The sequence below is a fragment of the Eubalaena glacialis genome, chromosome 11, assembly GCF_028564815.1.
Source record: "Eubalaena glacialis isolate mEubGla1 chromosome 11, mEubGla1.1.hap2.+ XY, whole genome shotgun sequence".
In the NCBI taxonomy this organism is placed as follows: domain Eukaryota; kingdom Metazoa; phylum Chordata; class Mammalia; order Artiodactyla; family Balaenidae; genus Eubalaena; species Eubalaena glacialis.
The window spans coordinates 15,867,406-15,882,845 of record NC_083726.1 but is presented as its reverse complement, the minus strand read 5'-3'; the positions used below and the strand labels follow the sequence as shown (position 1 = coordinate 15,882,845).

The 15,440-nt window shown below is 33.9% G+C and overlaps 1 protein-coding gene across 4 annotated transcripts in view; it reads right to left on the bottom strand.

Annotated features, from left to right (window-relative positions):
* Positions 1-2,193: 2,193 nt before the first annotated feature.
* The window catches only part of CRY1 (cryptochrome circadian regulator 1), a 94,553-nt gene continuing 81,306 nt past the window's right edge, over positions 2,194-15,440 (bottom strand). For 2 of the 4 annotated variants that reach the window (XM_061206398.1, XM_061206400.1), the window contains 11 exons: positions 14,295-14,437; positions 11,971-12,155; positions 11,545-11,633; positions 10,849-10,989; positions 10,455-10,766; positions 9,148-9,299; positions 8,710-8,912; positions 8,510-8,605; positions 3,386-3,457; positions 3,206-3,309; positions 2,194-2,438 (listed from right to left, as the gene is read on the bottom strand). In XM_061206398.1, coding sequence (XP_061062381.1) covers positions 3,206-3,309; positions 3,386-3,457; positions 8,510-8,605; positions 8,710-8,912; positions 9,148-9,299; positions 10,455-10,766; positions 10,849-10,989; positions 11,545-11,633; positions 11,971-12,155; positions 14,295-14,437 — 1,497 coding nt within the window. In that variant the 3' untranslated portion in view covers positions 2,194-2,438. The remainder of the gene's footprint in view (positions 2,439-3,205; positions 3,310-3,385; positions 3,458-8,509; positions 8,606-8,709; positions 8,913-9,147; positions 9,300-10,454; positions 10,767-10,848; positions 10,990-11,544; positions 11,634-11,970; positions 12,156-14,294; positions 14,438-15,440) is intronic. The other 2 variants (XM_061206401.1, XM_061206399.1) reach the window with 2 other exon arrangements.

Here is a 15,440-nt window from a genome sequence, read left to right as displayed (position 1 = left end):
CTCCACATAACTGTATGAGGAATGACAATACATATAACCCTGTGCATTGTAATCACACTTGAAATTGACCAACTTAGCTATGCCAGTTGTCTTAAATAAATGCTACCCAAAGTTTTTTCCATCCTAAATGTTTAGAGTTCATTTCTAGAACCATACAATCAGAAAAACACTTGGATGGAGAAACAGGGGTTCAAAGAACCTAGTATTAGGCATATTACCTACAAGAAAATTACAAACATATGTTTGAAATTGTGGGAAGATCCTGAAGTTTCTAGTACGTAAGAGATGGTTAAAAGTAATATTGCTATCAGTCTTTTATATCCCAAATTTACTGTTTCAAGTGAATGTGAAAAACTTAAAAACGTAGTTCCCTCAATTCAGTTTTTCCAAGTTGCTAAGCAAGTTTTTGGTAATAAGAGTTCAAGAAGTATCTGCTGAATGAACAAAATGTCTTAAAATCCCTCAACCACCTGCTGTAGGATTTTTAGAACACTAACCCTTCCAGTTATGACAACACCGTATTCAAACATAGTGCATTTGCTCAGCTGGAGCACATTGATTGATACCTCTCTTTCCCTTTTGGTGATTTTTTTGTTTTAGTCACAATTTAGACCAAACTGAAAAAAGCATTCCCCACCCCACCCCCCCAAACATATTAAAATCCTTCTAGATTTAAAAGTAAAATATCAGTGCCTATGTTGAAATAGTGTTCTTTTACTAAAATACTGATTTATTCATATTAAAACTGCATCTTTTATTCCCCAAATGGTGATGGTAAATTCCAAGTCAATGAATTTCTCAATTCTGTATAGTACAATCAGGTCCAAAGAGCAGGAAGTAAAGTACAGGTGTGAAAAACAAAATATTACTCCTTATTAACAGTGATGAAAGAAGATAAGGCAGTTTTTTCTTTCTCAGTAATGAATTTATTGATCAGTATTAATTCATTATCCAGGATACTTTTTAAAATGTGTATCATCTAAAAATAAAAATGATTGTTTCTGGATTTCTGACTCAAATTTATCTTGAGTTACCTTTAAATACAATTACCACACTGAACATCTCATCACTAATAAAGATGGGAAAACAAAAGCCAATGGTTATAATTCCAAATGGTAAGAACTGGCCTACTGGAGAACAGTAAAGGGATAATAATAATGATAACAATAATGGCAGCTAACCAGAGCTGCAGCAGGCAGTTATGCAGACTATGCACTGCACATTTCAGGGAGCTACACAGAACGGCAATCCTGTAGCTAATATTTACTGAGCATCCTACCACATGCCAGGCGCTGTTATGAGCATTTCATATGTAGTATGAAGCAGATACTACTCTCATCCTCACTTTTTATAGAAGAGAAAAAAGAAGGCACAAAAGGTTAATAATTGCCTGAGATCTCAAAGCTAATGAGTGACAGAGCCAGGCATTTGACTCCAGGGCCCACACTCTTAACTGCTACCCCATACTGACTAACTCAGAGTTATAAGCCCAATTACTTGAAAGAAATTTCTTTGGTTTTAAATCTTTCTTACAGATAACTTTATTTTTAAAAGTACGAAGTATTTGGAAGATAGTATTCTTACTTGGAATAATTTTGAAAAGTATTTTACTAAATATATATTAGCTGTTTCTTCATTCAGAATGGTGACATGTAGTTTACAGAATCTGTCTCTAATTTGTGATCACATCTCACATACCAGTGCTCTCCCCCTTACCTAAAACAAACAAAAAATTTTTAAAAAAGAAAAGGAAAAAAAAAAAAAAGCAACCACCAAGTACACAGGATTCCATATATGCATATACTTTAATAACAAAGTCACTTTAGCTGTAACTGAACAAAGAAAGGGAGACAAGAAGAACTTAACACATGATACCATGATATCCACAACTTTGGGTGAAAACAGGCATACATGAAGCTTTAAAATATATATTGTCTATGTTAATGGAGGCTATAACTACCAATTTTGATTACACGTTTTCTGAAACATTATTGTCAAAGAGTTCAAAGTTAGACCAAATAATGATGTCAAGAAAAATTCTGCCTTAAAATTTTAACAGTCTTTTAAGAAAGTCTAAAATCCTATATTCTCACATTGACTCTCAAAACTTTGATTTTTATATCAGAATATCAGTTTGCCACTTTAATTTTTACCATACATGAAAGATTATCAAAAATATATTGATGGGTCTATACTAATTGTGACTATTTATATTTACATTAAGCAAATTCTTTTACCAAGTTCTTTATATACAAATTACCATTTGTCCTATGTCAAATTCATTAAAAAGTTAAAAACTACAGAAATGTTATTAGAAATAATGCATTTCAATATGTAACTGTTTTCCATTAATGAAGAACATTTTAAAATAATTTAACTGCAAAAGTATTGAACTGCCCACCAATTTCTGCTGCAATGGTATTCCTTCTGAATGTTTTCTGTGATTTAAGGGAAAAAAAAAAACTGGGTAAAGCTTGATTGCAAGGAATGACAAAAATCTGATGAGTGTTTACTGATCTTCAAGAAATTTACAGACTATTTATATTGGCATTAAAAAACAGCAATGATTTTAAAAATGTAAACAGTTCAAGATAACTGAAGAAACAAGTCTTTAAAAACTGGCAAATGCACTATATGAATACTTTTCATATAAATTTAAATCACAAAATGGTATCCCATAACCAGTTGAACTGGATACAGGCATGGCTTTCTGACACTTCCAAAAAGGGCCAACATTTAAAAAAAACTTAAACTACTCCCAAACTGGAAATAATTTAGATTTTAGAAGTATCACAATAGTTAAAAGAAATTTATAAACACAAGAGAAGATTTGCGGAAAATTTCATAAAGGGATTATATTAATATCACTAAAATAAAAAAGTCACTTTGTTTTAGACTCCTGGTCACACAGGAAAGTAATGAAAAGGATGGCTTTTTCCGAGGAAAAACCTGAGCATGACATCATAAGCTTTTCAAATTTGAAGATCATCAGTTCAGATGACCATAAAACTGAGTACAGCACTTTGTCCAGGACAGATACATTTCTCTTGTCTAAGAATTAACTGATTTTGTAACAATCACTGAAAAATTTATGCCTCAGATTCTCTGGTTTGAAAATAGAGATTAGCTCCATTTTGGAAATTATATTAATTTATGTTGATTATACACTCCGCTAAAGCAAGAAATAAAGCTCTAAAATATTTACCTAATTAGTGCTCTGTCTCTGGACTTTAGGACCGATACTCTGTGTGTCCTCTTCCTGACTAGGACGTTTCCCACTGCTGAGACCAGTGCACGTGGAGCTTCTTCCTACACATTTTAAAAAAATGTATGTTTAAGATAAGAAAGGTGAGAAGAAGAGTATGCTCAAATGCTACATTCTTACCTTGCTTTAATAGTTGAGTTTGCTGACTATCTCCATGAGCATAAGGTAAAATACCACTCCCTGGAGTGCAACCTGTTAGTATTTTAAACATAGTAAAATTACTTAAAATAAATTTCAAGTTGTATGTATTACGATTACAAATCTAATTTTTAGTATTTGTATTGTGCGTTTTAGGATTAATCCACAACCCTTCATATGAACCAAAAATCATACCCAAATCAGGAAAACTTAACTTGTCCTTAAATTTAGGGTCATAGAAATGTTGACTGTTCAAAGGCAAAATCACTGATAATCATTTTCTAAAAAACACTTCTTTACTGGATGACAATTAGACACTTGATCATGAAGTCAAAACATAGGGCATCAGTGAGATATACATCCTTCCTTCACCTCCTCCTCCCTCAGCACCTATCTAAAACATATGTCCTTGGAGATACAGTAAGGGAATAAGGGCCTGCCAGATGAGAGTTAAACAATGGAGCAGTTACCTAGCCTGTGCAATTGTATCAATTCTCCTAAAAAGAAAAAATGTTACAGGAGAATGGGTTAGCACAGAAAAGTAGATTCTAGAGAAAACATTATGGAAAAATATGAGGATCCTACCCCTAGGAGTGGTTGCATGATGGCCCGAACAAGACAATCTACTTATTTTTAGTGTAACTTCATACTTATCACATTTCTCTGGATAAAGAATTCAGCTTTTCGGGTACTCAAAATTGGGAAAGTGAATGCCCTGATCAAGGTTGAGGACTTCTGGAAAGGAATATTTCCACCATTAGCTAATAAACTAATGTTCCCTGTTGATATTTTAATTCATATGATTTTAAAATTTCTAGTCTGTCATTCACAGAATGGTCACCACTAATTATAGCAAACGTTCAGGCTTTAGACTTGTAAGGCTGAAGGTCAGACTCTGGACTGTGGCAAATTCACCGCTGAATGGCGCTGCTACTGGTCTTACTATCATCAGGGCTTCCCCTAATAGTGATACTTGTCATCATGCATCTTTGCACAACTCTACTGAAAACTTCACAAAATAATGTGAAGGTACTTAATTCCAATGAATTGTACATTTAAAATGGTTAAAATGCTAAATTTTATGTTGTGCATATTTTACAATTAAAAAAACTTCAACAAATACATTTTTCAATTATTGTATTTATTTGATTTTTATTGTTATTTTCTATTTTTCTGAATTTTCTAAACTGTCTATAGTGAATAGTTTTTTAAAGCAGTTTTGAGGAATAATTTATATACCATAAAATTCAACTGTTTTAAGGGTACAATTCAATAATTTTTAGTTAATTTACAGAGTTGTGTAATCACCAGCATAATCCAGTCTTAGAACATTTTCATCACCTCCAAAAGATCTCTCATGTCCATTTGCTTTCATTCTCCATTCCCACCTATAAGCCTAAGGTAGGCACTAATCTTTACTCTCTCTTTTAAAAACATGACTTTTCTCACTAGTTCATATAAGTGGAATCATGCAGCATGTGGTCTTTTGTGTCTGGCTTCTTTAACTTAACATAGTATTTTTGAGATTTATCCATGTTGTAGCATATATCAGCATTTTGTTCCTTTTTATGAATTAATATTCCATTGTATGGATATACTCCATTTTGACTATCGTGAATAAAGCTATTATAAACATTCACATATAAGTCTCTGTGTAGACATATATTTTCACTTCTTTTGGATAGATACTTAGGAATGGAATTTCTGGGTTGTATGTTAAATTTATGTTTAGCTTTTAAGAAACTGCCAAACTGCTTCCCAAAATGGCTTCACTGTTTTACACCCTACCTCTCAGCAATGTATGAGGGTTCCAGTTTCTTCACATCCTTCACACACTTGTTACTGTCTTTTTTATTTCAACCACTCTAGTGGTTATAGGGTGACCAACTCATCCCAGTTTGGGACTCTTCAAGTGTTAGCATGGAAAGTCCTGTGTCCCAAGAAACTCCTCAATGCCAGGCAATCAGTGATAACTGGTCACCCTAAGTGGGTGTGAAGTCCTATCTCTTAGTAGCTTTAATTTGCATTTCCCCAATGACTAATAATGCTGAACAGGTATTTTATAATAGAAAAAATTTTAGTAGTCTGCTTTATTATAAGAACAAAAATACCTCAAGACATCTATGTATGTTAGTTTATTCCTTTCCTGAGCACAAAAAGTCTACAAAAATGAGAGGACGAAAATGCAGTTTCTGTTGCAGAGATAAAGAATTTTTGCACAGTCATTAAAAAACTTAAATCATAAATAATCTTGCCCTTTGAAATGCCTTTAAGACATTGCAAATAAAAGCCTACGAATAGGGTAAGTATGGGGCATTAAGGGATACGCTTCCGAAGTATAAGTCCTTTCTAGCATTTTTTTAAAAATTTTTATTTATTTTTTGGCTGCGTTGGGTCTTCATTGCTGCGCACAGGCTCTCTCTAGTTGCGGTGAGCGGGGGTTACTCTTTGTTGCGGTGCGTGGGCTTCTCGTTGCGGTGGCTTCTCTTGTTGTGGAGCGCTGGCTCTAGGTGTGCCGGCTTCTGTAGTTGCAGCACGTGGGCTCAGTAGTTGCAGCATGCGGGCTCTAGGGCACGCGGGCTTCAGTAGTTGTGGCGTGCGGGCTTGGCTGCTCTGTGGTATGTGGGATCTGCCTGGACCAGGGATCGAACCCATGTCCCCTGCATTGGCAGACAGATTCTTAACCACTGTGCCACCAGGGAAGTCCCCATGTTAAGTCCTTTCAAATGGAACAGAAACCTGAGGGGAGAAATTCTTAACAGCATAGTATCCTAAGGATCTTGCCATAATCACTCCCATTTTCAGGTCTACAATGCTCTCTCCTTCATCTGCCTACTTAAATGCTACCCACCCCACCATCTTCTTTTCTTTTTTTTAAAAATTTTTTATTGATTTATTTTTGGCTGCGTTGGGTCTTTGTTGCTGTGTGCGGGCTTTCTCTAGCTGTGGCAAGGGGGGGCTACTCTTCGTTGTGGTCCATGGGCTTCTCATTGCGGTGGCTTCTCTTGTTGCGGAGCATGGGCTCTAGGCACATGGGCTTCTGTAGTTGTGGCACACGGGCTCAGTAGTTGTGGCTCGCGGGCTCCAGAGCACAGGCTCAGTAGTTGTGGCGCACCAGCTTAGTTGCTCCGCAGCGTGTGGGATCTTCCCTGACCAGGGCTTGAACCCATGTTCCCTGCATTGGCAGGCGGATTCTTAACCACTGTGCCACCAGGGAAGTCTCCCACCATCTTCTAAGAAAAGTTTCCTAGTTCCTTCAACTCCCTTTTTTCCCACTGCATGAGGAGGCAGCGTCTTACAATTTATCACTTTTTTCAGTTGTTTTTTTTTCCCCCTTCCACACCCCCATTTAGACTCTAAGCTCTATGTAGCTTTTATGTCTTCTATGTCTTTTGAAGGCCTCAAAGCACCTAGCTACAAAGTGTGTTATAGGCAAATATTTACATGATTAGACTACTTTCAAGATTTATTAATCCTATCACAAAACATCATGTTTATAAATTTGTGAAGCAAAATTATTCCAATTTAACTTGCTAACACGATTAGTTTTGCAGATAAATACAGATTTGACTGCACTAAGAAACAGTATGTACCATCATTATCCATTAGCTAGGGAACTGGAGTCTGTTGCTTTCCACCCTCTGCCACCTGCCTGTTATCTTAGTGCTTCACAGAACTTCTGTCCCTCAAACTCATGTGTGGGCAAAAGAGGCAGTCTGTGAACTGCATAAGAAATCTGATAGAACTTTTGAAATGCTACCTTGTTAAAGTTTACTTCAAATTGTAGGAGACTCTGAGAAAGAACATTTTTGAAGTACACTGCCATCATTAGCAACAATTTGAATGCAGGTGAAACACATTCCAGTAATAAAATATTTTGTCTATGAACACTACATTTGGCGTTACATTTGCAGGGGAGACCCAGTGATACAGGAAAGAGTATGAACTTTAGGACTAGTTAGACTTGGATCTGAATCTTAGCTCAACTACTTACTAACTGTGGAATCTTGGTTAAGTTACCTAACTCTTCTAGGCTAATTTTCCCAATCATAAAATGAGAAGCCTACCACCACCTCTCAAGGTTATTGTGAGTATGTGGCCAAAATACCCTCATACTTAGGCACAAAGTAGGCAGTCAAGATATGAGTGCTTTCGTTCCTTTCTCCTCAAGCTAATTGTTGATGCTCTCAAAAGCATGCAAAATATTTCTGAATTCAGAAAGGTGCAATTTGTTAAAGGTGTTATTCTTAATATCAAATTTTGAATAGCTGACTTCTTTTTTTAAAAAAAAATAAGCATTCCTCTAATGCAGCCTTGGTTTTTTTTTTCCTTTTAGTAACCATGCAGAATTATTTATTTTACTACCTATAACTGAAATACCAAAAAAACCTTATTTCCAAACTACAAAATGATGTTTTAGAATTTAGAATATGGATGTTTTTATCCCCTTACACGACCAAACAGAAAGTAATAAGTCCAGCCATTCAGCCTTGTTTTTAATCAAATTAATTAGCTTCATGCTATTTTTGGTTAGAACCTTTGAAAATTGATATGATTCAAATTTCCAATACATACTGACTTCTTGACACATATTAAGAATATATGTGGCAACTAACTATATATATCACAAAGAAAACCATTATAGACCAGGCTTTGTAAGAAAAAACTCATGCACAAAAGGACTAGAGGCCCTATGCATGTGTGTGATAAATCTTTTGGCTACGTTCACAGGGCCTCTGACCTTCTTAACTAATTACCTTATAGCTGACATATACTTAAAGGGAGTAAAAAATAATGACCATTCTGAAAATATAACATTGCAGTTTCATTTTATCCTCAAAAATTGCTAACCTCATTCAGTTTGCAAGAAGATCTTTACCTTGACCCAAATTCCACTATATATAATGATGTTTCTATCTCTAAAATGTCACTAATGGAGTGAGGGTATGCGTGTATGTATATGTGCACGTATGCATGTGTACAAGGAACCTATTACACAATTTAAAGATAGATTTTAAAAAACATATTATAGTGAGGTACAATAAACAATATATTTATTATTAATCTCTTTATGTTACTAAGTGCAGAAATTTCCTTTTCACTTACTTCCACTGCTGCTACAACCTGGGATATTTTCTCCAGGAGAATACCCCATGAGGCCTCCATTCCCATTAGGATTAGATGGCACTGATGCAAGAAGACCTAAAGGGAAAAAATTTCCTATTAAGTTATGATCAAGATCAAGTTCAAGGATGGGTACATAAACAGCTGCCAAAGAAACAAATCAAAGGCATTTACTGACATACCTAGTCCTCTATATCGTGAAAGCTGCTGATAGATCTGTTTCATCCTCTCAATATTCAAACGGCTCGCCTCAGCATGGTTCACCATTGGTTTAGGATAATTAACTCCTATCAAACATTTGGCTACCTTTTGAATACCTTCTGGTGCATTCCAGGGATCATAGATATATTTTGCAGGGAAGCCTCTTAGGACAGGCAAATAACGTCTTTTGGGAGAAGGAAGAAAAATTATTAATAAAATGAACTATAAGCAAATTATAACAAACTATTTATTAGCTATGAATGACCAAAATCAAATCAATACCATTTAAATGATTTGTTACCCTTCTCCTCATCTCTGCTGCCCATCATGAGTGGGGAATACCTTAAGCGTTGCTTAAACATGAAAAGTTCTTCCTAGATTAGCTATTCCAAACTGAATAATAATCATTCTTGATTTACCTGATATAGTCTCCATTGGGATCTGTTCTCCTACCAAAACCAACAGGGCAATAGCAGTGAAAAAACTGTTGGAAAAAGGAACTACAAGACAGCCACATCCAACTTCCAGCATTTATGCTCCAATCTGCATCAAGCAATAATTCTTCAAATACCTTCGGAAGTAACAGTAATCAATTAGTTTGCACACACATAATTCTCAAAGCAAGCATTTTTCTAGGTCTCTGCAGATCAAAAGTCAAGGCAAGAAAATCTAGCACAGAACTGTAAAATTAAACATTCCAAAGTTAGCTTCCTTGTCTGTGTTCTATTCTATAATGAGTTATTTCAGGGAAAGAAACATATTAGTAATATATAGATTTCTGAATAGAATTTACTATTCTAATCTTTGCAGTGTTATTGGAAGAGGGGAGAGTAAAAGTTATTAAAGTCACCAATTTAAAAGGATAAGATGGGATACGAGAAGATTAAAAAAATGGAAAAAAAAGCAGTAAACACTTTCAAGAATGCAAAAATGCTACCAAATAAACCACCAACAAAAACTTAGAAGCTTAGTACATTGGCCTACATAATGGGAGCAATCAAATACAAGTGACCTTTAAAAATTCATTAGTATTATACAGTTTAAATTTGGGATTCCTTGATCCAAAAGGGAAATAGAATTAAAATAAATTATTTTTTATAAATTCATTGTGTGCTGTACATCTACCTCATGCACAACTTTGTACTAGGAAATACAGGAGATGTAAAAAAACATAGGATCAGAAATGGTCTTTGGATAGGGGAAATTTATGATATAGGCAGGAAGGTACAACATATTTAAGTCCTATTATATATAACCACAAGATGTCACAAAATGTTGTATGCTTCACATTATATAATATAATTATGACTAAAAAGCTATGGTGTTGAAGTGAGATGAAATGATTTATAGCTTAAAATTTATAAAACAAATTTGCTATTTCTAAGAACTCAGATGAATCCTTTATGTGACAGAAATGATCACCTATAAATATATATCGACCCAATAAGTCTGGAGTATTAAATCTTATAGCTCCCTTGATGGCTAGGCTGATTTAGCCATTGAAATGACTTCAGGTTAACTGAACCAGTTTTCACCAGTTCTCCTATCTGATTATGCCATTCTGCTCCCCAAAAGTGTGTCTGTATGATAAGAATTAAATGCTTTTCTATTGAAAAAATTAGACTATAAATGAATCTACATAGTAGACAATTTTTAGGAACTGTTTTATAAAGGTATAGAGTTCTTCAAAATAAGGCCATACTACATTAGTTGGAAGAACACTTACCTTCATTCCTTCTTCCCAACTAATCCACAGGTCACCTCGTGTCAGGAAGCAAGCAACTGCATGTCTGGCTAAATGATGGATCCAACCCTCCTGACGAAGCTGTGTCATGATGGCATCAATCCATGGAAAGCCTGTCCGTCCTTCTGCCCATTTCGCTAAAGCCTCAGGATTCTTATCCCAAGGAATCTGAACACAGATGGGATTTCCTTCCATTTTGTCAAAGCGTGGATTATTTGTTGCTGCTGTATAGAAAAATTCACGCCATAACAGTTGCCCATAAAGGGAAAGGGGAGGGGAACTGTTCTTTTTTACCTAAGATTAAAAGGCAAAGAAGTATTATCAGCAATTAAAAACAAAAGTATTTTGAAAAATAAGCTCCAGTTCCAGATAATACCTTTTTGTAGAGATCTGTCAGTTTGAAGTAAAATAGTCGACATGACAAACAACCAAATCGGAGATAAGGACTGAGTCCAGTAGGGCTAGCGAGCAGGGAATTCGCATTCATTCGAGGTCTTTCAAAGTTTGCTACCCAAGCCTGAAAACACACAGAGAAAATTATGCTAACTAATTGCCTTTTCCATTTTAAAAGATTGTTTAAAGTTGAGATTTTTTAAAAAGTTACATAGTGCCTGGAAAATAAAATATCATTTTTCTAGCCACAAATGACAGATTTTAATAAAAAACAAGAAAGATAAAAGTGATCTTTCTTTTGTTTTAGCCATCCTCATGCAGTAAATTCCTAACACAAGGCTGAGAGCACCTTCAATCTGTCTCTCTGACACTGAGAAAAATATGAAACAGAAGAACTCTATCCTAGCTTCAAAGTTATAGTCATCAGATACCAGCTTACAAAGAAAGAATAGAAGGGGTAGTATTGATAGTAGCTAAAGAGGAAATAATCAGAAGAGGAGGAAGAAGGGTATTTAAATGAAGAGATAGTTGTTAATTTTCAAACAATTAGGTTTGTGCTATTTTAACTATTTCTCTCAATCCTTCTTTTTCAACAGTCTATTTTTTTGTTTTTAAAAAAGAGTGAAATTATTTTTAAAATGCCAGTTTGACAATATAAACGTCATCTGTATTATCATACTTTTCTTTCCAAATGCCTTTCCAAACGTGTAAGTGCTTCAGTTTCTCCGCCTGGCCACACTGCAGAAGATAAGCCATCTGTATCAAAACCTAAAAAGAAAAGAAAAGAAAAGAAAAGAAAAATTTGACAGTAGCGTAAAAATGAAATGACAGCCCTGGATAGGTCCTCAAAAATAGATGATATATAACATGGTTGGTCTCTGTTCTTTAAGATGTACATCTTAAGGTGATAACAGATAGACCACATATTTATAGAACACATAAATAATGCACAGATTTATCACTTCTTAGTTTAAGAGTTTCTTTTCTTTTTTCTCCTTTCTTTTCCTTTTAGCGCAAAATACTTTACATGTCAAATTAGAAGTGGGATTTTTCTGAATTGTTTATTAACTCTTAAGCTCCACATGTATTAACCGTTTACACCTACCTAGTTCTTCCAGTGAAGGGACTCCATATTTCTCATCATGGTCATCAGACAGAGGAGTTGTGCACTTTTCTATCACTTCTGAAGTAATTGTCTCTACTGGTATCTCTAGTGGTTCCATTTTGCTGATGAGAGTCTGGAATCTTTTATAAGTAAGAGGTGGTTGTCCACCATTTAGTTCTATGATCCTATTACAAAAGTTAGTAAAATGCTGTTAGTATTAAAAAAAGGACAATATATTTTGATTGATAAACTCAAAAGGCTTAAAATCAGAAAATTAAATGAATCACTTAAGACTTCTAGGAGAATGTTAGCTTCTAATAGGACCAAGAAACTTGTTAAAATACTTAACAAATCTAAAAATCATTCTCTTCATTTTATAGACATCTGCTAGGTATCAAAAATATACTGTGTGAAAATATCAAAACTTTTAAGACAAAGGGAATTAAGCACCTATGAGTGGAAAAAACAAGTGGCTAAATAAGCCTAAAGGCAAAAACAAAAAAATAATATATATGGAAATATAAAAACATACCACAACACAGCTCAAAGAATCTCTTAATCATCAATAAAAACTAAACCAGGCCAATATTATACCAAGGAGCAATCAGTAAGTCTCATTAATTAGGATTCTATATTACTGTAGTGATAATCACTTGCTATTTAATATCGTGCTCATGTTTTTGTTAAATGTCAGCATATGTATCTTATGTATATATTTTATATTTAATTCTGATCACTAATTTCTCAATTAAGTAATACTAAAAGGAAAGATAAGCCTTACCAATGGTAGTCTGAATTAGACACAATTTGGAAATACCAATTATTCTTTTTCACTATGGCCATTTGCTTACTAGCATTTAGCCTTAATAAAAAATTATTGGTAAAATCCAACTCCATCGTTTTATGCATCAGCAACTCAAGCCTCAAGAGAATTTAATAAACTAGTCAAGGTCACATAACTAATAAATAGCAAACCAAGGTTTTCTTAATCCAAATATAGTACAGTTTTCATTATATCACATATAATTATGTATCAATTGTACATACAGAAAGTAACCACCATAAAAACTATGCTCTCTGCTTTTAGTAATTTTGCTTTGGTGTAATACTTTGAGTTTATATATAGGGTCATAATGAAATTTGTCCACTATAGTGATACTACAATGATACTACTGAGGACAATGCTAATTACATAACAGAAGCAAAACAAAAATCTTAGAAAAAATGTTTTCTATATGTTACATTTTTATATGACGGATTATATGTGGTAAATACTCACACTCAATCTAACAAACATTCCAATTTTATGCACAACACTGAGTTTCCCACTTAAAGCAATTGCTCTTATCTTGTTTTGCCTCCTTGCTATCAGCTCTCTAAAGTTAAGAAATCTGGTAAACTACAAGGCAAGTTTATTATCGAAGGATATATGACTTCTGGCTTAATATCAAGTAAGACCCTTGACTAAATCAAACCACAATTTTTTGATACACTTGGAATAAAATTAACTAGCTTGTCATGTTACTTACAGAATTAGCTTTATTAACTTGACAAAATGTGAAAATAAAAAAGTAAAATAATTTAAAAGGTATGTAAATTGTGAGATTTCAGCACTTGTAAGGATGACAGTATGCTAAAGGTAATGTTAACAAATCTTATGAACCTTCAAATCTTACAGCATATAAAACTTTCTAAATTTAAACTTGACCATGGAATCTTTGTTGGACAAAGCATCACCAAAAACTGATAGTTCAGGAAATATACTTTGAGAAATAAGATATTACACCATTGTTCAGAAGACTATGTAATATTACATAAAATTTGCATATGGACTTAAAATCCAGAGAGACTAGATATACACACATAAAATAAAATAACTTATGACAATCATGTAAAATATATCAAGGCAGTTTGTGGCTATGTATGTCATATAAACTATAAAATTAACATTGCTAAAAGCCCAGAAAGGCAAGTTAGTAGGCTGAGTTAGAATAGTCAAAGATAATTGTGTGATGCTTTTAATAGTTTTGAAATTGAAATTCTGAGTATGTTTATCTTATGTACTTATGTCTGTAATTTTGGTATCTGTCACTGGGTAAACAAAAATCACAGAAGTTAAATAAAATGCTAAAGGTTTGACACATAGTCACTTAATTCTCCCACAACTCTATTATGTATGTTTTTATTTCCACTTTATAAACTAGTCCCACAGTACATTCCCACAGTACATTTTCTATGTACTTAAAACCACTGAGATGTACACTTAAAAATGGTTAAGATGAAAAATATTATGTTATATGTATTTTACCATTAAAAAAACTTACTTGTCTAGGTCATATAATGTATGTGAAATTCGTACAATTACTTCTACTCCAGCTTCAGTAGCCAGTTTCTTAATAGCTGCATCTCGTTCCTTTCCAAAGGGCTCAGAATCATATTCAATTGAAAGTTTAGTAATGTTCCATTCCTAAAATAAGAGAAAGGGGCAAAAACATACATAAATTTTAACAATTATTTTTTCTATTATAACGACATAGGCCGGAAAAAAGTGAAAAGCTCCAACTCTACCTAGCATATAACAAACACTATATATAAGTGTTTGTCACGGTAAAATGGAAAAAAATAACACGTTACCAAGTTGCTGAAAGATTAAATGAGTCAATGCATGTAAATTGTTTAGGACATAGTACATAGTAAGTCCTCAGTGAATAATAGCTGTCATTATTACTAGCCATTTGTATATTTCTTACTTTGTGAGTTGCAGCTTATGTTTTCTTGGGTTTCTATCACAGTTAATTTTTCTCTTAAGGATTTGTAAGAGCTCCATATAGTTTAATGATAGCAAACCTTCTTTATCACCTGGGTCACTTTTTTTCCTAAATAGTTTGTAATTTAATTCTATGATTTTTTTGACAAATATTTAGTTTTTAGTTAGTAAATGCTGGAATTTAGAACAAGTCAATAACACTCCCTCCCCTTTTCCCTTTTTGAAAAGGAAGGGAATATAAGTCAGAAAACTAAAGGTAAAAGTATAGATCACACGGTCTCCCAAGGCAACTGAAATAAAAATAAAAATAAACAAATGGGACCTAATGAAACGTACAAGCTTTTGCACAGCAAAGGAAACCATAAACAGAATGAAAAGATAACCTACAGAGTGGGAGAAAATATTTGCAAATAATGCAACCGACAAGGGCTGAACACAAACAGCTCATACAACTCAACAGAAAAAAAACCAAACAACCCAACTAAAAAATGGGCAGCAGACCTAAATAGACATTCCTCCAAAGAAGAAATACAAATGGCCAATAGGCACATGAAAAGATGCTCAACATCGCTAATAATTAGAGAAATACAAATCTAAACTACAATGAGGTATCACTTCACACTGATTCTGATGGTCAGATGGCCATCATTAAAAAGTCTACAAATGCTGGAGAGGATATGGAGAAAAGGGAATCCTCCTATAC